Source organism: Schistocerca gregaria, chromosome 2 (genome assembly GCF_023897955.1).
Source record: "Schistocerca gregaria isolate iqSchGreg1 chromosome 2, iqSchGreg1.2, whole genome shotgun sequence".
Lineage (NCBI taxonomy): Eukaryota > Metazoa > Arthropoda > Insecta > Orthoptera > Acrididae > Schistocerca > Schistocerca gregaria.
In genome coordinates, this window is record NC_064921.1 from 813,058,792 (window position 1) to 813,086,108 (window position 27,317).

The following is a 27,317-nucleotide window of genomic DNA, read 5'->3' on the forward strand; positions in this document are numbered from 1 at the left end:
AAAGGTGGATATACACTGTACTAGTGCCGACATTGTGCATGCTCTGTTGCCTGTGTCTATGTGCCTGTGGTTCTGTCAGTGTGATCATGTGATGTATCTGACCCCAGGAATGTGTCAATAAAGTTTCCCCTTCCTGGGACAATGAATTCACGGTGTTCTTATTTCAATTTCCAGGAGTGTATACTAGCAACTGTTGTAATTCCTGAACACCATTTTATGTGGCTGTAACCACAAAACACCTGTCCACCCAAATGAATGGTGACTGCAGGCAGAAGACATTACTGAGCACAACATACTTAATTTCAGCAGATGCTTCACAACTCGTTCTGTCTGGATGCTTCCCAGCAAGGACAGCTACTCTGAATTAGGTAGATGGAAGTTGTCCTTGCAACACATCCTTTGATCTTGTGATTCTCCTGACCTCAGTCTCTGCAAGCACTGCCTCACACCCATCTCCTCTGCTGCAGGACCCCTAGCTACACTCATCCTCCATCCACACTTTCTTCCCAACAGTCTCCCTTTTCTCTTTTTTCTGCTCCTCCAAATACAGTGGTCAACATATTCATGCACAAAGCACAACTTCCTGTGACTGCAGACTTAATGAGCTCACTGTTGCCACATTCCTATCCTGTGCATCAGCCACCCCTTCCCTTCCCTTCCGTCCATCTGCTACCCTTACGCAACCCTCCCCCACAAACTCTGCCTCCTCTCTTCCCTTACACACTCCACACGTGGCACAGGGTGTGGGTGTACTCTAACCTTGAAGAAGGATTTGTCTTGAAGTTAGCATACTTTTAGTCTGTATTCAACTCTTGGTCATCCTCTATTAACCCCCCCCCCCCCCCCCCCCACACACACACACACAAACATTTTCCACCAGTACTAAATTAGTGGTCACTTGATGTCTCAGAATGTGCCCCACCAACTGATCCCTTCCTCTAGCCAGATTGTGCCACAAATTTCTTTTATCCCGAATTCTATCTAATACCTCCTCATTAGTTACGTGATCTGTCCATCTAATGTACAGCATTCTTCTATACACCACATTTTGAAAGCTTCTATTTTCCTCTTGTCTAAACTGTTTATCATCCATGTTTCACTTATATACATGGATACACTCCATACCTATACTGTCAGAAAAGACTTCCTAACACTTAAATCTCTAGTCGATATTTACAAATTTCTCTTCTTCGGAAATCCTTTTTTTTTCTATACCCAGTCTACATTTTATATCCTTTCTACTTCGGTCAACATCAGCTATTTTACTGCCCAAATAACAAAACTTGTGTACTACTTTAATGTCTTGCTTCCTATTCTAATTCCCTCATCATCACCTGATTTAATTTGACTACATACCATTATCCTTGTTTTGCTTTTGTTGACATTCATCACATATCCTTCTTTCAAGAGACCGCCCATTCCATTCACCGCCTCTTCCAAGTCCTTTGCGTTCGCTGAAAGAATTACACTGGCAAACCTCGAAGTTTTTATTTCTTCTCCCTGCATTTTAATTCCTTCTCCAAATTTTCTTTGATTTCCTTTGCAGCTTGTTTCATGTACAAATTGAATAACATTGGGGATAGGCTACAACCCTATCTCATTCCCTTCTCAACCACTGCTTCCCTTTCATCCCCTTGACCCTTATAACTGCGACCTGGTTTCTCTACAAGTTGTAAATAGCTTTTCACTCCCTGTATTTTGCCCCTGCTTCCTTCACAATTTCAAAGAAAGTATTCCATTCAGCACTGTCAAAAGCCTTCTCTATGTCTACAGATGCTGTAAATGTACGATTGCCTTTCCTTAAACTATCTTGTAAGAGAAGTCATACTGTAAGTATTGCCTCACGTGTTCCTACATTTCTCCAGAATTCAAACTGATCTTCCTCGAGGTTGGCTTCTATGAGTTTTTCCATTCTTCTGCAAAGAATTTGTGTTAGTATTTTGCAACCATGCCTTATTAAACTGTTCAGTTCAGTAGTATCCACACCTGTCAGCACCTACTTTCGATGGAATTGTAATTATTACACTATTCTTCAGATCTGAGGGTATTTCTTCTGTCCCATACATCTCTCTTACCAGATGGAAAAATTTTGTCATGACTGTCTCATCAAAGGCTATCAGTAAGTCTGGGGGCCTTGTTTTGACTTATATGTCTTCCAGTGGTCTGTCAAATTCTTCTCATAGTATTGTGTCTCCCATCTCATGTCCATCTATGTCCTCTTATATTTCTATAATATTGCCTTCAAGTTTGTCTTCTTTGTATATACCTTCTATATACTCCTTTCACCTTTCAGCTTTCCCTTCTTTGCTTAGGGCTGGTTTTCCATGTGAGCTCTTTATATTCATACAGCTACTTCTGTTTTCTCCGAAGGCTCCTTTAATTTTCCTGCAGGCGGCATCTGTCCTCTAGTCAAATGTGCTTCTAAATCCTTAAATATGTACATAAGCCTTTCCTGCTTAGCCATTTTGCACTTCCTGTCAATCTCTATTTTTTTTAATGTTTGTATTCCCTTTTGTCTGCTTCACTTGCTGCATTTTCATATTTTCTCCTTTCATCAATTAAATTCAGTATCTCCTGTGTTATTCAAGCATTTCTGCTGGATGTGTCTTTTTACCTATTTGAACCTCTGCTGCCTTCATGATTTCATCCCTGAAAGCTACCCATTCTTCTACCATACCCCTTTCTCCTATTCTAGTCAGTCATTGGATAGTTCTCCCTCTAAAACTCTGTGACCTTTAGTTCTATTAGCTTAGCCAGGCTCCATCTCCTTAATTTCCTACCTTTCTGCAATTACTTTGGTTTTAATCTACAGTTTATAATCAATAAATCTTGGTCAGAGTCCACATCTGCCCCTGGGAATGTCTTGTTGTTGTTGTGGTCTTCAGTCCAGAGACTAGTTGAATGCAGCTCTCCATGCTACTCTATCCTGTGCAAGCTTCTTCATCTCCGAGTAAGTAGTACAACCTACATCCTTCTGAATCTGCTTCATGTATTCATCACTTAGTCTCACTCTGATTTTTACCCTTTACGCTGCCCTGGAATACTAAATTGGTGATCCCTTGATGCCTCAGAACATGTCCTACCAATCAATCCCGTCTTTTAATGAGGTTGTGTCACAAATTACTCTTCTCCCCAATTCTGTTCAGTATCTCTTTATTAGTTATGTGATCTACCCATCTAATATTCAGCATTCTTCTGTAGCATCACGTTTCGAAAGCTTCTATTCTCCTCTTGTCCAAACTATTTATCATCCGTGTTTCACTTCCATACATGGCTACACTCCGTACAAATACTTTCAGAAAATACTTCCTGACACTTTAATCTATATACAATGTTAACAAATTTCTCTTCTTCAGAAACACTTTCCTTGCCGTAGCCAGTCTACATTTTATATCCTCTCTACTTTGACCATCATCATTATTTTGATCCCCAAGTAGCAAAACTCATTTACTGCTTTAAGTGTCTCATTTCCTAATCTAATTCCCTCAGCATCACCTGATTTAATTCGACTACTTTCCATTATCTTCATTCTGCTTTTGTTGATATTCATCTTATACACTCCTTTCATGACACTTTTCATTTCATTCAACTATTCTTTCAGGTCCTTTGCTGTCTCTTACAGAATTACGTCATTGGCAAATCTCAAAGTTTTTATTTCTTCTCCACGGATTTTAATTCTTACTCCAAATATTTCTTTTGTTTCCTCTACTGCTTGCTCAATATACAGATTGAACAACATTGGGGATCGGCTAAAACCCTGTCTTACTCTCTTCTCAGCCACTGCTTCCCTTTCATGCCCCTCGACCCTTTTAACTGTCATCTGGTTTCTGTACAAATTGTAAATAGACTTTCGCTCCCTGTATTTTACCACTGCCGCCTTCAGAATTTTAAAGAGGGTATTTCTGTCAACATTGTCAAAAGCCTTCTCTAAGTCTACAAATGCTAGAAATGTAGGTTTGCCTTTCCTTAATCTATCTTCTAAGATAAGTCGTAGGGTGAGTATTGCTTTGCGTGTTCCAACATTTCTACGGAATCCAAACTTATCTTCCCCAAGGTCGTTTTCTACCAGTTTTTCCATTCATTGGTAAATGATTTGTGTTAGTATTTTGCAACTGTGACTTTTTAAACTGATATAGTTTGGTAATTTTCACACCTGCCTTCTTTGGGATTGGAATTGTTATATTCTTATTGAAGTCTGAGGGTATTTCGCCTCTCTCATACATCTTGCTTACAAGATGGAAGAATTTTGTCATGACTGGCTCTCCTGCCTGGGCTATCAGTAGTTCTAATGGAATGTTGCTTATTCCCAGGCCCTTTTTTTGACTTAGATCTTTTAGTGTTCTGTCAAATTCTTCACACAGTATCACATCTCCCATTTCATCTTCATCTACGTCCTCTTCCATTTCCATAATATTGGCCTCAAATATATCGCCCTTGTATAGCCTCTCTATAGAGTCCGTCCACCTTTCTGCTTTCCCTTATTTGCTTAGAACTGGTTTTCCATCTGAGCTCTTGATGTTCATACATGTGGTTGTCTTTCCTCCAAAGGTCTCTTTAATTTTCCTGTAGGCAGTACCCATCTTACCCCTAGTGATGTATGCCCCTACATCCTTACATTTGTCCTCCAGCCATCCTTGCTTAGCCATTTTGCATTTCCTGTCGATCTCATTTTTGAGACTTTGTATTCTTTGTGTCTGCATCATTTACTGCATTTTTTAAAATATTTTCTCCCTTCATCAATTAATTTCAATATCTCTTGTGTTACCCAAGGATGTCTACTAGCCCTTGTCTTTTTACATACTTGATCCTCTGCTGACTTCACTATTCTATCTTTCAAAGCTACCCATTCTTCTTCCACGTATTTCTTTCCTCTGTATTTGTCGGATGTTCCCTAATTCTCTCTCTGAAACTCTCTAAAACCTCTGGTTCTTTCAGTTTATCCAGGTCCCATCTCCTTAAATTCCTACCTTTTTGCAGATTCTTCAGTTTCAGTGTACCAATAGATTGTGGTCAGAGCCCACATCTGCCCCTGGAAATGTCTTACAATTTAAAACCTGGTTCGTAAATCTCTATCTTACCATGATATAATCTATTATCTTCCAGTGTCTCCAAGCCTCTTCCACGTATACAGCCTTCTTTCATGATTCTGAAACCGAGTGTTAGCTATGATTAAGTTATTCTCTGCGCAGAATTCTACCAGGCAGCTTTCTCATTCATTCCATATCCCCATTCCATGTTCACCTACTACTTTTCCTTCTCTTCCTTTTCATGCTATTGAATTCCAGTCCCCCATGACTATTAAATTTTTGTCTCCCTTAACTATCTCAATAATTTCTTTTATCACGTCATACATTTCTTGAATCTCTTCATCATCTGTTGTGTAGTTGGCATATAAACTTGTACTTCTGTGGTAGGTGTGGGCTTCATGTCTATCTTGGCTACAATAATGGGTTCACTATGGTGTTCATAGTAGCTTATCCATGCTCCCCTTTTTTAATTTATTATTAAATGCACTCCTGCATTACCCATATTTGATTTTGTGTTTATAACACTATTCACCTGACCAGAAGTCTTGTTCCTCTTGTCACCAAACTTCACTAATTCCCACTATATCTAACTTTAACCTATCCATTTATCTTTTCAAATTTTCTAACCTACCCACCTAATTAAGGAATCTGACATTCCACACTCCGATCTGTAGAACACCAGTTTTCTTTCTCCTGATAACGATGCCCTCCTGGGTAGTCCCTGCCCAGAGACCTGAATGAGGGGGGGGGCTATTTTACCTCCAGAATATTTTACCCAGGAGGAAGTCATCATCATTTAACCTTAAGTAAATTGGCATGCCCCTGGGAAAAATTACGGCTCAAGTTTCCCCTTGCTTTCAGCTGTTCGCAGTACGAGCCCAGCAAGGCCGTTTTGGTTGATGTTACAAGGCCAGATCAGTCTACCATTCAGACTGTTGCTCCTACAGCTACTGAAAAGGCTGCTGCCTCTCTTCAGGCACCACATGTTTGTCTGGCCTTTCAACAGATACCCCTCCGTTGTGGTTGCACCTATGGTACGGCTATCTGTATCGCCGAGGCACGCAAGCCTCCCCACCAACAGCAAGGTCCATGGTTCACAATATAAAATCATGTTCTGAAAATTCTGTCCTGCCTTTCTATGATCAGTCTGAAACCTTACAGTGACCCCAGGTTTCTTTCAGGTGTACAGCCATCTTTCAAGGTTCTTAAACCAAGCATTAGTGATGATTAAATTATGCTTTGTGCAAAATGTTACCAATAGGCTTCCGCTTTCATTCCTTTCCTCATGTCCGTATTCACTACAATTTTTACTTCTCTTCCTTTTCCTATTATTAGATTTCAGTCACAATTAAATTTTGATCACCCTTAACTATCTGAATAATTTCTTTTATCTCAGCATGTATTTCTTTAATCTGGTCATCATCTGCGATTTGACAGCCACAAATTACTGGCACCAAAATATCACAAGAAAACATAATTCACAGTCAGGTAACATTTTTAATTCTTAAAAACATGTGAAAATGCCACATAACTATTAGAGACAGATCAACGCAGCTGGTAACTGGAGTGAGGAACATGATACTTTGTGTGTCTGAAAAGTGAATGATTACTGTTTCTATGTGTTTTTCATTTGTGGGTATTTTGAAAAAGTGTAACTGTGAATATGTTTATCTGGCAATTTCAGATGAATGAGAAGATATTTTTTATTCTTTTGAAAGACATAAAGGCAGGTGAAGAATTAAAAGTATGGTACGCCCCTAATTATGCTGTTAGAATGGTGGCATCTGCTTATAAGATTGCTCTGAACACTAGCTCTAAGGTAAGGAATAATAATTCTCATTGTTTCATTTGCTGTCTTATATCTCCTTAAATTTTTAAATGGTTGTGACTCCTCAAATAAACTGTTCCCAGTGTCTTTCAACGAAACCATTACAAGCATGCTTCACAAATAAATTGCCATTAATATCTGCAAACATTGAGGCAAGATATGTTATCCCCATCTTTTTTGCATCTCTCCCTCTCCCTCTCCCTCTCCCTCTCCCTCTCCCTCTCCCTCTCCCTCTCCCTCTCCCTCTCCCTCTCCCTCTCCCTCTCCCTCTCCCTCTCCCTCTCCCTCTCCCTCTCCCTCTCCCTCTCCCTCTCCCTCTCCCTCTCCCTCTCCCTCTCCCTCTCCCTCTCCCTCTCCCTCTCCCTCTCCCTCTCCCTCTCCCTCTCCCTCTCCCTCTCCCTCTCCCTCTCCCTCTCCCTCTCCCTTTCTTCCTTCCTTCCTTCCTTCCTTCTTTTTTTTTTTTGCAGATAAGTGTAAAACATGGTGTCAATGCGAAGTGACAGTTGTTAATTTACCAGCAGGTAATTTTGTTTGTTTGCTGGTTACTACTTGATATCTTCTCACACCCACCTATTAAGATTGTTCAAAAGTCATGTGAACTAACAAACTTTCCATGATGTTTTTTGACAAATGTTACCTTCATTTGCGAGAGCACAAAATTACTTCAGATTCTATTGAGTACCAACTTTTAATTATTTTCCAGTTGCATGATTAACTTGTGAACATTGAGTCTTAATCTTAACAGCTTAGTGAAATATCAGTATCAATAGTACTTGTGAGTATCTAGAAACTATCTAATCTACATTTACTAATGGACACAGAAGTAAATTGCCTGTCAAAATTGTCTACCATTAAGTTCTGAGTAAGAAAATTTTAATTTATTATAGCAAAATTCTTGACTGTATAGTTATTATTTAGAGACTTATACCAGTAAAACTTGTTCTTTTCTCATTTTACATATCTCTGTTATATCTTTCTTAAATGATATCCTCATCCAGTTTTAGCATCTTGTACCCTTGCTTTGGCACTTATTGGTACATTTATTTTCATGAACTCTTGTCTTTATGTAGAAATATTACTTGATGCACATGGTTAGGCTACAGATCCTATGACCCATGTCCATGGCTGCCTTTGATTGACATGCTGAGAGGCTCTAATGATGTGGATGATAAGAAGCGGTGTGACGTTGGATTACAAGCAAAATTCACACCCCTCTCAAATCGGTTGACTTACTTGATCTGCACAGCCGATCTTCTTCTCTGGATTGCCGGCTCTGTCGATCACCAAAACCTTCTTCTCCAAAGTATAATGCTGGTTACGAGAATTTATAAACTATCTCTCTATTTTTGAAATAATTTAGTACTTGAAGAATACTTTTAACTCAGACATAGTATATTTCAACTTCCACAGAGAACAAATTCAATAATTCTCACATCAATATTCGAATGTTTATAACTCAACCAATTCGTCTCGCGTTAGACTCGATAAAATACATTTGCAATAGCGTAGTTTTTACTACCACATAATTTATGGACATGTCTTGCTTCTAGCAATGAATTATGATTAACAATTTTTCAACTGTTCTTCTTTTTTCTCGTTACAATAATCACTGATATAAAACACCATAAGGTACATAAACATTCCTTGTTCTTCCAATTTGACTTCTGTGGTGCAAGCGGCAAACACTTGTCGATGCCGTTCGACCTACGTGTCTATTTTGTGCTGTGACTCCTTTCCAGCCTGCAGACACAAACATGTGTCGCGCAGTATGTATGTTCTCTCACACTTATTTTTTAAAATATCGTGTGTTCAAAACGGTAGAAGGACGAGTGGTTCTAGAGTTTATGCGGAAATTCTCGATGCGCTACATATCCTTCCCCTCAGCTCGAACAAGCGATATTTTATACATACTCATTATGTACGTTAGTATTACATACAATAACAATTCATAATTCTGTGGTATACATTCTACATTCTTTTATTAACTGTGCATAACCCTTTTATTTACTATTTAGCTTTTCTTTTTTCATTTTACATTGATTGTGAAACGGGAGTGTTTCACTTGGTGTTGGAGTCAATTCCTTTTATATCTAGGCATCATAAGGACTAACCGTAGGTTTCCAAACGTGAACTTCAGGTGTTCATGACACTTGAGTGTTTTATTCTTTATTCTAATCCTTTGTACTGCTTCTTTCGTACATAATAGTCTCATTATTTATAGACTGTTTGTAGTCTGAAGGAACTCTGAGCAAATGAAAGTGTTCTTTTCGACACTTGTAAACTCACATAAATCATAATAATGCTAACGGAATATAGAATTCAAACTTGCCAGAATAATTCCTATTAAATGTGTGACTCCTGTCATGTTGCTGTCATTTGCCCTAGGATCAGTACCTATATCTTACAGGTGGGTTGACCCTATGAGTGCACTTACTTCTTCCATTTTGGTAGTACACCCCTTTTTGAAACATCCCTATTCATCAGGCCACAGGTTGTCCTATCTCCATGTAGGAGATGCTGGGTATGCCCGCCCCCCCCCCCCCCCCCCCCCCCCCCGCCCCCCTTATCCATTATGAGTAGGCCTCATGTTCCATTGCCCTAGTATACATTTTGTGTACATTACAATTAAATATTTCCTGGAAAAAATAACAGTGTATTTCACACTTCACACTCACTTCTTAATACTTCATTTAATACCCTAGAGTCCTCCTCTACTTTTCAATTTCTGTAATTTTTAGTAAATACTATGTCTACCCATATTATTCAACTCATAGTAGATACTATGTCTATACCTAATGATAAAGTCCCATTACTCTATGACTGATCACTCCATCAGAGTATTTGCTACACTGACTTTACTTAATTAATCATCATAATTAACTCCAATCTTGCTTGTGTTCTCCTTCATTACTCATGCCTCCTTATGTATACTCATTGTAAAAACATCATAGTTTTTCTATACTTATGTATATATATGATATGAAATCATCATAGTTCTCATGTATGTACACACACACACACACACACACACACACACACACACACACACACACACACACACACACGCATGCGTGATGTAGAACCGTCACAATAAACAACAATATGTGCATATTTCCCGATGTACACATGCCTTCCCCCTACAACACATGACGATTCATACCTCTCGACAGGTTTCTAGTTAGTAGTTTCACTGTTTGTGTACTTTTATATCTTTGTGTGTATGATGATAAGTGTTTGTGCAGCCAGATTCTTTGGCCTTCTTATCTGGAGATAAGTTGTAGGTAATTGGAAACCACAGAGAATACGAAGGACTTCTGAGATAGAAGTAGATGAGTATAGAAAGAGGGAAAAAGTAGACGGGTACTCAAAATAGAAGTGAGAAAGGAAAAAATAGAAATGGTTGCTAAGATCAAATAAGAGAAAGAAGATAGCCCCAAAGACAGGAAATCCTTCCCGCCCCTCTTTCCCCAGGATCCCTACCTCGCCAATACTTGAGTGAGAAGCTGGAGGAGGTATGGTGTTAAACCGTCTCCTACAGAATGGACATATCTTAGCAATCCCTATGGAATGGCAAATGGTGAAGAATCAATCACACTTGTTTGGGAGGGTTGTTTGAAAGGTGTGTTGTGTGTTCTGTGTTAGCCATGATTTATGTGTTGGTGTAAATCATGTTTTAATCTACAATATCCACCCTTTCCTAAAATTATACAAACCCTCCCATTTATTTTTATAAAAAGTATAAAATATTCTATACCAAATAGAAAATTATACACTACTATAAAATAGTTGTCTAGTTAGTCACTTTATATTATCTTTTATACACACATAAAATCCTCTATTCAGTTTATGTCATCTCGACATCATTCTGTTTAAATAGTACCATCATATTATACTTTTCACTAATATAACATTCTGTTCGTTTCATTTCATGTCTAGAGATCACTGTTCATTCGTGATTTCCTAAGTTTTCTACTTGACTGTCATATCTGGTTTCCTACATACTAAAATTATAGGATAGTTTAAGATTTTAGGAATAGATTATAGAATAGATTAAGATTTGAAGAGAATTCGGTGCAGGAAAACTATCTTGGAAGAAACACTGAAAACAACTCGGTATCCAACGGTCGTCACTCCGCCCTTTAACTCAGATTGTTAATGTCCCTGGGGGATATACAACTTTATGTCCTTTACATTGTATTTTCCCTTCTCTGATCCAGTTTTAGGATCTACTAAGAATAAGGTTGTGGGATGTATTACCGTTTGTATTGAGTAAGGTCCTACATATTTCTGAAAAAGCTTGTGTGTGTCTTTCTTCAGGGCAGAGCTCTGAAGATGTTGTTTTGCCAGAGCTAGGTTATCAACCTTATACTGATGTTCAACTGCTTTCTCATCCGTTAACTTCGGAATGCATAAACACCACCATTGCAGTGTTATACTATCTCTCCAAAATAAATTATGACCCATAATTTTCCACTTCCTTGCTTGATTAGGAGGCGAGGAATTCCTAATACACATAGCAAACATCTTGGTAAAATAGGGATCATGATGTATGTTCTCTGTTACTCTTTGTGCCATCTCTTGTACCCTGGTATGTGGATACTCTCCTGTTATAAAATCATCATCATCATCATCATCATCATCATTTAAGACAGATTATGCCTTTCAGCGTTCAGTCTGGAGCCTAGCCCCCTTATAAAATTCCTCCATGATCCCCTATTCAGTGCTAACACTCGTGCCTCTTCTGATGTTAAACCTATTACTTCAAAATCATTCTTAACCGAATCCAGGTACCTTCTCCTTCATCTGCCCCGACTCCTCTTACCCTCTACTGCTGAACCCATGAGTCTCTTGGGTAACCTTGCTTCTCCCATGCGTGTAACATGACCCCACCATCTAAGCCTGTTCACCCTGACTGCTACATCTATAGAGTTCATTCCCAATTTTTCTTTGATTTCCTCATTGTGGACATCCTCCTGCCATTGTTCCCATCTACTAGTACCTGCAATCATCCTAGCTACTTTCATATCCGTAACCTCAACCTTATTGATAAGGTAACCTGTGTCCACCCAGCTTTCGCTCCCATACAACAAAGTTGGTCGAAAGATTGGACGGTGCACAGATAACTTAGTCTTGGTACTGACTTCCTTCTTGCAGAAGAGAGTAGATCGTAGCTGAGCGCTCACTGCATTAGCTTTGCTACACCTCGCTTCCAGTTCTTTCACTATGTTACCATCCTGTGAAAATATGCGTCCTAAGTACTTGAAACCATCCACCTGTTCTAACTTTGTTCCTTCTATTTGGCACTCTATCCGTTTATATTTCTTTCCCACCAACATTACTTTCGTTTTGGAGATGCTAATCTTCATACCATAGTCCTTACATTTCTGATCTAGCTCTGAAATATTACTTTGCAAACTTTCAATCGAATCTGCCATCACAACTAAGTCATTCGTATATGAAAGACTGCTTATTTTGTGTTCACATATCGTAATCTCACCTAGCCAGTCTATTGTTTTCAACATATGATCCATAAGTAATATGAAAAACAGTGGGGAGAGGTTGCAGCCTTGTCTTACCCCCGAAACTACTCTGAACCATGAACTCAATTTACCGTCAACTCTTACTGCTGCCTGACTATTCATGTAAAGACCTTTAATTGCTTGCAAAAGTTTGCCTCCTATTCAATAATCTCGTAGAACAGACAATAACTTCCTCCTAGGAACCCGGTCATATGCCTTTTCTAGATCTATAAAGCATAGATACAATTCCCTGTTCCACTCATAACACTTCTCCATTATTTGTCGTAAGCTAAAGATCTGGTCCTGACAACCTCTAAGAGGCCTAAACCCACACTGATTTTCATCCAATTGGTCCTCAACTAATACTCGCACTTTCCTTTCAACAATACCTTAGAAGATTTTACCAACAACACTGATTAAAGAGATATCTCTGTAGTTGTTACAATCTTTTCTGTTTCCATGTTTAAAGATTGGTGTGATTACTGCTTTTGCCCAGTCTGATGGAACCTGTCCCGACTCCCAGGCCATTTCAATTATCCTGTGTAGCCATTTAAGACCTGACATTCCACTGTATTTCATGAGTTCCGACTTAATTTCATCCACCCCAGCTGCTTTATTGCACTGCAATCTATTGACCATTTTCTCCACTTCCTCAAATGTGATCCTATTTCCATCATCATTCCTATCCCATTCTACCTCGAAATCTGAAACATTACTGATCGTATTTTCACCTACATTGAGCAACTCTTCAAAATATTCCCTCCATCTGCCCAAGGCATCCACAGGATTCACCAGCAGTTTTCCTGACCTGTCCAAAATACTTGTCATTTCCTTCTTACCTCCCTTTCAAAGACTGCTAATTACACTCCAGAATGATTTTCCAGCAGCTTGACCCATAGTCTCCAACCTGTTTCCAAAGTATTCCCAAGATTTCTTCTTGGATGCTGCAGTTATTTGTTTGGCTTTGTTTCTTTCTTCAACATAACTTTCTCTGTCTACCTGAGTTCTAGTATGTAGCCATTTTTGATACGTCTTCTTTTTCCTTTTACAGGCTGCCTTGACTGTGTCATTCCACCAAGCTGTTTGCTTCATCCTACTTTTACACACTACTATTCCAAGACATTCTTTAGCCACTTCTAGTACTGTGTCCCTGTACCTTGTCCATTCCTTTTCCAATGACTGTAATTGACTACATTCAACTAACTGGTACCTTTCTGAGATCGCTGTTATGTACTTGATCCTGATTTCCTTATCCTGAAGTTTCTCCAGTCTTGTCCTCCTACATATGGACCTGACCTCCTGCACTTTTGGTGTCACAATCCCAATTTCACTGCAGATTAAATAATGATCAGTGTCATGAAGGAATCCCCTGAATACATGTGTGTCCCTCACAGCCTTCCTGAATTCCTGATCTGTTATTATATAGTCAATGACAGATCTGGTTCCCCTGCCTTCCCAGGTATACCGGTGAATGTTCTTATGTTTAAAAAAAAAAGGAGTTTGTGATTACTAAGCCCATACTGGCACAGAAATCCAAGAGTTGTTTCCCGTTCCTGTTGGCCTCCACATCCTCTCCAAATTTACCCATAACCTTTTCATACCCTTCTGTACGATTTCCTATCCTGTCATTAAAATCACCCATGAGCAGAACACTGTCCTTGTCCTTTACTCTAACAACTACATCACTGAGTGCCTCATAAAAACTGTCCCTTCACAAAGCGAATATACTGACACAATCCTAATTTTCTTGCTAGACACTCTCAAATCTATCCACATCAGTCGTTCGTTTACATACCTTATTGCAACTACGCTGGGTTCCATTTCTTTCCTGATGTAAAGCCCTACACCCCATTGTGCTATTCCTGCTTTGACTCCTGGCAGGTAGACCTTGTATTCTCCCACTTCCTCTTCTTTCTTGTATTCTCCCACTTCCTCTTCTTTCTCACCCCTTACCCGAATGTCACTAACAGCTAAAACGTCCAGCCCCATCTTACTTGCAGCCTCTGACAACTCTACCTTCTTCCCAGAGAAGCCCCCATTGGTATTAATAGCTCCCCATCTCAATACCATTTGTTTGCCAAGTTATATCTTAGGAGTCCCTGGTTTGTCAGTTAGAGATGGGACTCCGTCACCTCCAAAGGTCCGAAGCATTTTGCTCTGATTGTTGCCAGCATCATATTTAAAGTATCAGGGAAGCAGGTTGCTAGCCTTACTTTCCCCGAGTCCCATTGGGTTTTACCCCTAACGGTTGAGGGACTAACCGGTGGATTTGGTATTCTTTGCCGTATGAGCACAAAGGTGACCACGACTCAGAATATGTCCGAGATGCCCAGCCTTATTCCAAAGTAACTGGTATCCCGATTGTCAGGACCACAACCTCGGTGTACACGATCAAAGGCAGAGCCACGTGTGAAAGCACCTACGTGATTTACCAACTGACCTGCCTGCACTGTGACGCTTTCTATGTGGGAATGACCAGCAACAAACTGTCCATTTGCATTAATGGACACAGGCAGACAGTGTTTGTTGGTAATGAGGATCACCCTGTGGCTAAACATGCCTCGGTGCACGGCCAGCACATCTTGGCACAGTGTTACACCGTCCGGGTTATCTGGATACTTCCCACCAACACCAACCTATCCGAACTCCGGAGATGGGAACTTGCCATTCAATATATCCTCTCTTCTCGTTATCCACCAGGCCTCAATCTCCGTTAATTTCAAGTTGCCACCACTCATACCTCACCTGTAATTTAACATCATCTTTGCCTCTGCACTTCGCCTCGACTGACATCTCTGCCCAAATTCTTTGCCTTTAAATAAGTCTGCTTGTGTCTGTATATGTATGGATGGATGTGTGTGTGTGTGTGTGTGTGTGTGTGTGTGTGTGTGTGTGTGCGCGCGCGAGTATATACCTATCCTTTTTTCCCCCTAAGGTAAGTCTTTCCGCTCCCTGGATTGGAATGACTCCTTACCCTCTCCCTTAAAACCCACATCCTTTCGTCTTTCCCTCTCCTTCCCTCTTTCCTGAAGAAGGAACCGTTGGTTGCGAAAGCTAGAAATTTTGTGTGTATGTTTGTGTGTTATTTTATTGTGCCTGTCTACCGGCACTTTCCCACTTGGTAAGTCTTAATTGCAAAAATTGTGCTGGGTCCTTCTGTACATTTTAAATCTTCTGTGCCTATAGGTAACCTAGACAAGGCATCTGGTAGAATATTCTCAGAACCTTTTACATGCTGTATTCTAATGCCATATTCTTGTAGGAACAACATCTATTGTATTAATCTACTATGTAACAAACGACTATCCATCCGAAAAGATAGAGCTTGATGATCTGTGTAGACATGGATTTCTGACCCCCATACTAGTGTTTGGAATTTCTGGATACTTCATACTATTGCCAACAGTTCTTTTTCAGTAGTTGTGTAGTTTAATTCATGTTTATTAAGACTTTGATTAGCAAAAGCTATAGAGCTGTGATTTACAGTATCTATACCCCACTCTCCTTTGAATAGTTGTGCCACAATCCCATAATCAGATGCATTGGTTGCAATTTTAAATGGTTCACCCATACTCAGATGATGCAATATGGGTGCTTCTACTAGTGCTCTTTTTACATTTTCAAATGCATTATTTGCCTCTTGATCTCAAGCTCAAGCTATTCCTTTTCTTAACAAACGTAAAATTCTTGTGTCATTTAGTTCTTGTCCCCTAATACACTGTCTGTAGTAACTGGCCATTCCGATAAATCCCTTCAATTGTCTCCCGTTTTTAGGGGGTGGACATTCTTTAATAGCTTTAATGCACTCAGGATCCGGTCTAATCCCCTGTACCCGTACAAGATGCCCTAAAAACTTAAGCTCTTGACTTGAAAAGTGTGATTTAGACAATTTCACTGTAATACCTTTTTCTTTAAGTTTTTTCAGGGTCTTACTCAATGTTAGGCAATGTTCTTCCCAGGTAGCTGAGATTATGAGAATATCATCTGTATATATTATTAAATCCTCCAATAAATCTCTTCCTAATACTTCATCCAGAGCATGAGACTGAGATATTAAGTCCAAATGGTAATACATTGAAATGAAGTGATTTACCATCAAATAGGAACACGGTATACTTCTTTGATTCAGGATATAACCTAATTTGCCAATATCCTGCAGTCAGGTCCATCGTGCTAAAAAAGCATTGCTTCCTCAAATTTGGATAACAGTTCATCAATGTTAATTGGTCTGTCTCATTCTGTTCCTATATGCTTATTCAATGTATGCGTGTCTAGCACTAATTGCACACCACCTGTAACATTTTCTACTACTACTAAAGGGTTATTCATGACACTAGAACTATGTTCTATGATATTGTTGTCAATAATTTTCTCAATTTCCTCCTTAACTGATTCTTTCAGTCTTACCAGTATTGGATATGGCTTACAGAAAAATGGAGTGTCACCTTTGATTTCAAATTTATATATGTAATCGCTGATATTCCAGGAAGATCAGAAAATAATTCTTCATTTTCCATTAGAATTCTAAATAAATCTAGTTTTTGTTCGTTGATGACTCGTTTATGTTGTTTTGTATGTCCACTCGATGTGACATGATTTTCATTATCGAACTCTGGTGACAATCGAGCTGTAGCTGTTAATTGTAAATATTGACACTCAGTTGTTTGTTTACTAATGTAACTATCTGTTACAAACGGTATCCAATGTCTACTAACATCCTTACTAAAGTAAATAATATTTTCCTCAAAATTTAAAATGACTTTAAATTCTAATAGCCAGTCTAACCCATATTATACATCTCTATTGATATTTTCTACTATTAACAATGTCTGACAAAACAAATTATTTCAAATGTGGCAATTCACCTTGGTCTCGTGTTTCACAATGTTGCTCTTCTTTCCTGTTATACCAACTATGTAAACTCCAGTAAATTCCAAGGTGGATGCTTCTTCTGATGATTATCATTGCTATTATTCCTGTTACACTGGTGTACTCTAGCTAAGTTATCATCATGTCATTTAAAGTTATTATTACTAATCCTTTTGTAATTCTGATTTTGGTTCTGGTATATGCTCTCGTTGCGGTCCTTATTTAAGGCATCCAGTGCATCCACAAAGGATAATAATTCTTCAACCGTTTTCCACCCACTACATAATATATTCTTTCTCATGCAAATAGGCAATCTTCTTATTAAAATTCAAACTAACCCCTCTTCCTCCATGGGCTTATCCAAGTACTTTGATCATGTTAAATGCCAGTTGAAATACTTTCTCATTGTTCCCCATGTATTACTGTAATACTTCGGGTCCCACAAGTCCGATAATAGGTTTCCCTGGGCACTTGCTGACCAATACTTCTCTTTAAACTTCTTTAGAAAATCTTCCTAAGAAGAAAAGTTTTCTATGTTTACCTTACCTAACTCTGAGGCTTCTCCTAGTAGATACCCTACAACAAATTCAATCTTTTTCAAATCCTCCCAGTTCTTGGGCAATGTTTGGTTGAACCTTTACAAAAAAATGGATAGGATGTACTTCCCCATCTGGCTTAAACGTAGGGAATTGCCTGGATAATCCAGACTTGGCTCCCCATTATAAATCCATCATTGCCTCACTATTCAATACCACATCAGGAGATGTCACCCTGTTATCCACTTTGTCCTGAATAAGTTTGATATTCTTGCGTAAATTATCTGTACCTCTCTTGATATCATTAAGTTTAGAAGACAAATTTGGAGACATGTTGTCGGAGGTTACTCTCGCGGCCACTTTTCAGTCTATCATTTCCTCTACCTGTTCCACCAGGCTACTTATATTTATCGTATCTGATGTTGCTATTTTTTATTTAAAGTTTTGTTCCGTGTTATCTACTCGAGTATTAATTCCTGCAATTTGCGATTGGACTAGTGGTAATAACTTGTTCTGCTTCTAAATACCCTCTTTTAAAGTGTGTAATCTATGTTTTACAGCATCAAACATAACATTACATACACTTTGAAATGATCTTAATTTTTCACCAAGTTCACCTTGTACATCTTCAATATCCAATTCTAACTTTTTAGCTAAGTCCTGAAATTGGTTACTCTGTGTCTGACTAAAGTCAGTGAACAGTTAGTTTACATGACTGCTTAACAAACTAGTTAATTCCTCTTTCACATCTATTTTAAAATTTTCTACTTTAGTAGTTAAAGCATCAAATTCAGTCTTCAGATTTCCCATACCTTCACTTAAATTACTGAAGTCTTTACTTTGTGAATCTACCTTAGTACTTAACAGTCCTAAAGTTTCATTTGGGACATCCAGTTTATTATTTAATTGATTATTCACTGTGTCTATTTCTCTACTAAAATTAGCACTCTAAATAATTAATGGAAAATCTCATATAAAGATGTGAAACAATTACTAACAAAGAGATAGAGGGGCTGGCCAGTACTTACCTCAGCTCAGTACAGCCGATAGAGACACAAAAAACAACCGAAAATTTAAGCTCCTAGCTTTCGGAATAAATGTTCCTTCATCAGGGAGGAGAGAGGGGAAAGAAAGGGAAGAAGGGAAAGTGGATTTAGTTACTCACAACCCAGGTTATGAAGCAACAGGGAAAGGAAAACAGGGAAGGTAGCAAGGATGGAGGCATGGTTGTCAGAGGGAAGCCAAAGATATTCTACTGCAGGTACTGTGCCAGCTTCAAGCCAAAGAGGATGCATACAGAAGTAAAGAGGTGTATAGTATAAAGATGTAGGATGGAAAGATGCATGAATGGCTAAAGAGGAAAGGGAAAGAGGAGAAGACTGAAAAGTAAATGGGAGTGAGGTTGTTTAACGTAGGTTTAGTCCAGGGGGATGGCGGGATGAAAGGATGTGCTGGAGTGCAAGTTCCCATCTCCGCAGTTCAGAGGGACTGGTGTTGGGTGGGAGAAGCCAAATGGCACGTACAGTGTAGCAGGTTCCTAGGTCCCTAGAATTATGCTGGAGGGCATGCTCCGCTACTGGGTATTGGACATCTCCTAGGCGGACAGTTCGTCTGTGTCCGTTCATGCGCTCAGCCAGTTTAGTTGTTGTCATACCGATGTAAAAGGCTGTGCAGTGCAGGCATGTCAGCTGATAAATGACATGTGTAGTCTCACACGTGGCCCTTCCTTGAATTGTGTATGTTTTCCTAGTAGCGGGGCTGGAGTAGGTGGTTGTGGGGGGATGCATGGGGCAGGTTTTGCAGCGGGGTCGGTTACAGGGGTAGGAACCGCTGGGTAGAGAAGGTAGTCTGGGAATATTGCAGGGTTTAACAAGGATGTTACGGAGGTTAGGGGGACGACGAAAGGCAACTCTGGGTGGTGTGGGGAGAATTTTGTCAAGGGATGATCTCATTTCAGGGGTTGACTTGAGAAAGTCATATCCCTGGCGGAGTAATTTATTGATGTATTCGAGGCCAGGATAATATTGGGTGACAAGGGGGATGCTTCTGTGTGGTCTGAGGCTAGGAATATTGTTGTTGGACGGGGAGGAATGTATTGCTCGGGAGATCTGTTTGTGGACAAGGTCTGCAGGATAGTTGCGGGAGAGGAAAGCACTGGTCAGGTTATTGGTGTAATTGTTGAGGGATTCGTCACTGGAGCAGATACGTTTGCCACGAATACCTAGGCTGTAGGGAAGGGAGCGTTTGATGTGGAATGGATGGCAGCTATCAAAGTGAAGGTACTGTTGTTTGTTGGTGGGTTTGATATGGACAGAGGTGTGGATGTGAGCTTCAACAAGATGAAGGTCAACATCCAGGAAGGTGGCTTTGGTTTTGGAGAAGGACCAGGTGAAATTCAGATTCGAAAAGGAGTTGAGGTTATGGAGAAAATTAAGGAGTGTTTCTTCACCAAAATTAGCACTCTCGAGTTTTTCACTTAAAGTTGCACTTATTTCATTTCTCAAAGAAGCATTTTGAGCAGTCAGTTCCTTTCTTAAAGCTTCTGAATCTGCCCTTTGGGCTTTGATTAAATTCAGTACTTCAGACCCCTCAGGCACCTCCTTACTCACTTTCATTGCCATGGCTGGTTCTGAAGTTTCCCCCATTCTCTGTGTATTATCCATATTTCTCTGAATTTTTGATCTAGTGATCATTTAACAAATTAACTCTAAGTATTATAACTACACTAACAGTTTTTATTCAACAGTTTCTTTAACTTTAAACTCAAAAAATTACTGTTTTGGGCTCACCTGGCATAGAGTTCTAGTTGCGTTGGTGAGCGGGTGCGTGATCTGTGTCGGTGAACAGCACTGGCACCAGCAGTGTCAAATGTTGGTTTCAGCATTGGTGAACAGCGACTTGTGCCAGTGTCATTGGACTTAGGCTGGTTTCCAGATCTGCATCTCTGTGCTGTGTGTGACAGCTGCTTACTCCCCACACCAGATCTTCTTCGATGGATTATTATCGTTATATTTCTTCATAGTCTAAAAAAATAATTCGTCAGAATCTTCTCTCTTTTCTTTTACCATAGTAGCTTTCTGACGTCTTCTCTTTTATTTCGTTTATTAATTTTCACCATTTGAACTTTTATGCTGATTCCAATTCCATGAAACATTTCTCTTGTCTTGTAGTACCTGGTTGCTATGGCAACAACCATTTTTCTGCTTCGATTCTTCTCAAAATTGCCATTTTTTCAAGTCCTTTCTACTGGTTGCCATGTTCTAACGATGTGTGATGATAGAACTTGTTGAGTAAATATACACATTTTATGTTTTCACTAATTAACGATGTTTTGGACTATGCAGAATAACATTCTCGCATTCCACATCTAAATATCTCCAATTTCCCGTATTTCACTCACTTTTCGAGCTCTAGAAATACATTACATTAACATCCATAAGTGAGTTGGTTTAAGAACCACTCATAATTTATTAAAGTGTCTTGCTTCTAGCAAGTCCAACACGTGAAGTATAAATAACAATTTTTCAACTGTTCTTCTTTTTTCTTGTTACAATAATCAGTGATATAAAACACCATAAGATACGTAAACACTCCTTGTTCATCCAATTTGACTTCTGGGGTGCGAACGGCAAAAACTTGTCGGTGCCGTTTGACCGTCGCGTCTACCTTGTGCTTGTGACTCCTTTCCAGCCTGCACACACAAACATGTGTGGCGCAGTTTGTATGTTCTCTCACACTTATTTTAAAATATCATGTGTTCGAGATGGTAGAAGGATGAGTGGTTCTGGAACTTATGTGGAAATTCTCGGATCACTACAGGTCTACAGCTTAACATACCCAGCTGTTGCAAAATACTTATATTTACTGGTTGGTCTTTGAAAACTTGTAGCATGTACAACTTTTTTCATTTGTTTACCTTCGTACTTTTTAATAAGAATAGACTTTATTTTATATTTTTGAAAGGAAGACTAATTGCAGATGCGTGTAATTTAATTTCTTGTTATGCATCTTGCTAAAATAATTTATGAATTGCAACATGCTTTCTTTCAGAAAGCTAATGAGCATGTTGGACATGCATCTGAAGGAGACACTGTTTACAGTACAAAACATAAGATGAAAAAAAATCGAGAGAAAAGAATGGAAACTGACACATTGTTAGGTAAGTCTGATGAAACAAGTGTTTTTATTTATTTATTCATTTTTTAATAGAAAGTGAACTGATAAAGAAGATGGCACATTGCAGAATTTGAAATCATGATTCATAAAGCAAAGACATCATTAAACACACACTTCAGGAACAGAAAATTCCTGAATGCTTTATTCAGTTTTTATTCTTTTTTTTTTTTAATTTTTACTTGTTCAATTTTTTGTTGTAATAATGATAGCAGTAAAGATAATATCTATCCACATAGTTTAGAATTGGGTGGTTGATAGGCATATAAGGAAGACTGAAAATGTTGCTGAACTTTTGAATGATGTCCGCCTTCATAGATAACTACAGAATGAACGTACATATGCGTACATATCCATGGTTACATTGTCGTGACTGACTGCACTATACCGGCTGACTACAGCTTATTTGGAGTGAGGGAGGGGCTGTATTGGATGGAGCAGGCTAGGGGAGAAAGGAGGTATGTAGGAAGTTGGTAGGGCTGGAGTGAAGGGTGACTGATGGCTGGGAGGAGCAAGCAGCAAGCACACAGGGTAGGAATGTGGCACTGGTGAGATGATGATGGTGCAGGCAGGGGGAGTTTTGTATAGCACTCATTTATGTAAAGGAGTGGACTGAGAGGGGGAAGTTAAGTAAACAAGTGGACTGAGAGGAGGAGGTAGAACAAAGAGGAGAGAGACTTTTGAAATCAGTTTGTGAGTTTAGAATGGATGAAGGGACAGCATAGGGACAGGGTGGAGATGGTAATGGGGTGTGGCAAGGAGGATTGTGGGATTGAAGGAAGTCTTGGAAGATCAGTTCCCATCTATGTAGTTCAGAGAAACTGGTATTGATGGGGAGGATCGAGATGGTGGGATTTTTTGAATGGCTATTGAAGTCAAACTTGTGCCGAGCAGTTTGTTTAACCATTAGGTGGTCAACTTCGCTCTTGTGCAAAGTTCGGCAGTGGCCCTCTTGAAAGACAGAGTTGGATTATTATGACTGCTTTTGCATGTGGCTCTGCCTCAGATAGATAGAATATGCCACTGGTGGGACTGGAATAGTGTGTGGTGGGTGGTGGCATAGTAAAGGTCTTGCACCTGGGCCATCCACTAGGGTATGATCCACATGACAAGAGATTTGGAGATGATATGGCATGAAGATGGACCAGAACATTTTGTCGATTGGGTGGTGACAAAATACAACTTTGGTATGGTTGTAATTGTAGTTAGAATGTTTCTCATTTATAGGCATGATGATAAGTAGTTGAAGCCCTGTCGAAGGATGTGGTCAAATTGTTCTACTCTGGGGTGGTATTTGGAATGAGTGGGATGGCTCTTTGCAGTTGGTTCACAGGGATGATTGAGAATTAGAGGCATGTGCATATATGAAATGACATACCTGTTCACAGACTTTTACATGGCTTTTTATTTGGGCAAGATCACCAACCATTGTTCATCACAGTGAATGGTCAGCACCAGACTGTGGTTAAGAGCAAACACAACATGCTTGATCAGTGACTGTTTCACAACCTGTGCCATTTGAATCTCACATTTTCCTCTCTCTGCCTCTACTAGCTTCTCTGAATTATTTAGAGGAGGAGAACTGACCTTACAATCCCTTTGCACTGAATATTCACTAGCCCTTGCCCTCCTCTTCCGTTGTTCTGCACTCACAGGCTCCTCCTCACAGTCTGCCTCTTCCTCTGTTCTGTTCCCCCTCACAGTGCACTCCTCCAAATCTTTGTGTGCGCACACAACTTCCCGTCTGCACGAGCACATGAGTGCATGCACACTCAGAAGCAGTACATCATCTGAGGACCAAGCTACATTTTCAGTTTTGTTATGTGTGTTATCAACCATTCATTGCCTTCATTATATGGAGAGTTGTTACCTTTCCTCCATCCATTATTTACACACCTCCAAGGACCTTCCATTTCCAGATTTATTGTTGTTGTCAGTAACTTATCTCTATCTTCCTGCTTTTGGTGAACCTTTTCCTAGTTTTCAAGAAAAAATTTGGTTATCTCCATATGTTTTAAGGATAATTGTCTCTTTAGTAGTTGTTTGCATCTAAACTTCTTTGTCAGTTATTGTCATATACAGAACTAACAGTTTTTGCTTAATTAAACTGAATATCTTTCAGATGGAAACAGTAATGAAACTAAACTAATTTACAATTTTAATGTAAAGCAAATGAGACATTATCCTTTTGCCATTATTACAAAATCTGCATGTTATCATTTCCTGTTGAAAATAGAGAGAGTTGGTTAATGTGTCACATGTTGTAATTATACATCATCAGTCTTAGATTTTAGTGCATCTATAGAAGCTATGGTCTTTTTCTGGTTAATAAAGCACTTAATGTTTTTCAACCCTTTGTACAGACACAGAAATTATGCAGAAAGTTGCTGAGCAACTACCTGCTAAAAGATTGGGAGCATGCCGCGTTCCTGAAAAATGGCGTTGTCGAAAGTGTGGAAGTGAGGAGACCAGTGTTGTGGCTTACGCAAAACACCTCATGAAGCATTTCAAGCCTGCCTTCTCTGACACAGTGAAACCTATACAATGCCATCTGTGCAAAAAGACATTTGGTTCTGAAAAGGTATTTCTCCTTAGAACAGGCAAATTAGATAACTGACTGGTCTTTTTTTTTTACCTAGACTGTAGAAGTTTGCAATATTTGTGGTATATGGTTATACTGACAGCTGTAATTCAGTTTGGAAATGATAACATGTGTCGTGATTACAGCTGCTTGTGAAACATAAAGTTATAAGACACGGGGCTGTAGTGCAGCGTCCAGTCCTTTTAGCCAATATCAGAGAAGAAGATACCGGTGATGGTCAAAGCTCAACATCAGATAAAATGAGAGAGATGGACAGACCTCTAAGTTCTCAGAGCACTAATTTCATCAAGATCTCTAATGATGAAAACACTATAAAAGGAATGGAAAGCAAATCTCACACATTATACAATCAAATGACGAGACATGCAGTGACACACAATCCAGGAATTCAAAATGTTCCAGTAGTGCAGGTAAATAACACTGGTTACCACGTAGTGACATGTTCTAGAATACTTAAAAAATTCATATGAGCTGTAAATTTGCAGCGTCTCATGATATTTAAGAAAGCTGTGTTAAATTTTATACTCGGAATTAATAACATGATTATACTTATTAATTTGATTAGAATTTCAGTCTTAATGAGGGGTGAAATGATCACCTAGAAAATTGCAGTGATCCAATGTTAAAGAATTCATAGAAACTAAAACAGTCTTAAATAAGAAAGTTTGCAATCAAAAACTGTTTCAGTTTCTAAAAATTCCAGTTTTGTATGCTTGACAGTCAGTTCTTACAGCATTGTTGCTGGTCATGTCAAATGTGATGTATCTTTCAGTCCACTCCTGAATAAACATTACAACTGTTACTTTGGTTAGTGCCATTAATTTTCACTTGCCCCTATGACGTACAACTAGATTGGCAGATGACTCTTGCTTTCTGGCTACAACGAATGTTCAACTTTAGTGTCACATAATTAATATTTGAAGCCATTGATCTCATTGTATCTCATGACATATACTTCCATTATCTATTTTTCAATAGATTTATTTATTTATTTGTTCTCTGAATCATTCCTGACAGTTGGTAGCAGTGGTGCCCAGCTGAAGCTCCGTTTATGTTACTAATTAAAAGTAGTAAATTTTCACAGGTTAATGCAATTGTGTGAAGCATATTTATATGTAAGTTTGTTTCTTTTGTAACTCTTTCATTCAGCAGTTGAAGAGTGCGTGATCTGAGGTTTTGTTTCTAAATTATCATGTAAAATTGCATCACGTGTTGCAAGCCGTATTTTGCCAATAGTAAACATGGTCTAATGTCAAATAATAACCAAAATAAATAGTAATTAAAAGTTACAGTTCATTGTGAATAAGTCAATTAACAGTTAAGTGAGCGCTGAGTTCTTGTTTTAAGTGGAAATTAAGTAACTTTTTGTGTTATACACCGGAATTATTTACATGTAGTCCTAATTTTTGTGACTCATAAATTATAAAAATCATTTGGTGTAAAGTTTGTTAAGTATTTTAATTCTATTTTTAAGCATTTGATCTGTTTTGCAATATGTGGTAAGTGTGGATGCTGCTGTAGGGGGGTTGGACAGGGAGTAGTGTGCATAGATTGTGGGCTGAAATTTTACTGGGGCAACTGCAGTGGAGAACTGAACAGGAACTCAATGAGTCTATTCTATAGAACTCTGGGGTCTGCAAAAAAGTCAGGATAATTACCAAACAGGAGGTGAAGATGTCAGTCTGAATTACATTGTGCAAAATTTGAACTAGATTAGTTGTAGGGGGGGGGGGGGGGGGAAAGATTGTGGGAATTATGTATAGCTAGTAAGTGATGGGCAAAAGGTGAAGAGCTCTGCAATTTCATCTACATTTGACTTTACAGTATCCAATAAGTTTGACTTGTTACCTGAAGTAGGAGGGGAAGAGCCTCATCCAGCTGTGGGTCACAATATAGTACAGCAGACTTCTAGCAAAGAAACTATGTGTAGGTTGGCACCACAAGAGATTAGGGAGAAAAGGGCCTTGCTGCTAAGTAGTTGCTATGGGAAGGGTGTATGCCAGATAGTACATGACAAATTAGGAAAGGATAGCAGGCCACAATTATTGTAAAACCAACTGCTAGCCCTGATCAGATGACAGAGCACATAGGGAATCTTTGTAAAGATTTTTGACGAGTATGGTTTTGTTTATCATAGTCGGTGGAGCAGGAAACAGCGTACATAAAGACAGAAATTAAAGCACTAGGGGTGACCTGGATGAAATAAGAGTAGCACTACTCACACAAGTGAGAGTCTTGTGGAGGTCCTGCTGCATCATGACAAGCCCTGGGTTAATACTGGTGTGATCTGAGTGAACACAGAGTGCTGTGCTTGTTGCTGTGGTTGGAAGACTGAAATGTGCTAGACATGACCTACACCTGGATAAGAGAGAGAAAGATAGGTTGCTGAGCTTCTTGCAGAAAATGTATGGGGAAAGGGGAGGAGGACTAGGGAGGGGGCACCATCACACAATGCAAGATCCCTGTTGTTACTGGTGTAAGAGATTTATTGTTTTTAGGTTAGAATCAGCATTCAGGCACAATGTTGTCAAAGAATTTAAAATGACAGGAGAGTCACAAGAAATGCTTACGAGTGGAGAGAAAAGTAAGGTTAGCTTATTTAACTAGAGTATTAGAGGATAAGTATTAAGAGTGAAGAGCTTCTAGTCTGTTTATAAAATTTAGAGAGGTCTGGAAAGACAGGCATTCTGTGCATATCTGAGCACCACAAGTCCACAGGGTTATAGAAGTTAAATGTAAAAGTTTACAGTCCAGCATCTTACT

At 39.1% G+C, this 27,317-nt stretch overlaps 1 protein-coding gene across 3 annotated transcripts in view; it reads left to right on the forward strand.

The window, feature by feature from the left end:
- The window catches only part of LOC126335122 (uncharacterized), a 272,304-nt gene that overhangs the window by 92,310 nt on the left and 152,677 nt on the right, over positions 1-27,317 (forward strand). For all 3 annotated transcript variants that reach the window (XM_049998077.1, XM_049998078.1, XM_049998079.1), the window contains 4 exons: positions 6,712-6,846; positions 21,830-21,938; positions 24,316-24,533; positions 24,680-24,964. In XM_049998077.1, the coding sequence (XP_049854034.1) occupies positions 6,712-6,846; positions 21,830-21,938; positions 24,316-24,533; positions 24,680-24,964 (747 nt within the window). The remainder of the gene's footprint in view (positions 1-6,711; positions 6,847-21,829; positions 21,939-24,315; positions 24,534-24,679; positions 24,965-27,317) is intronic.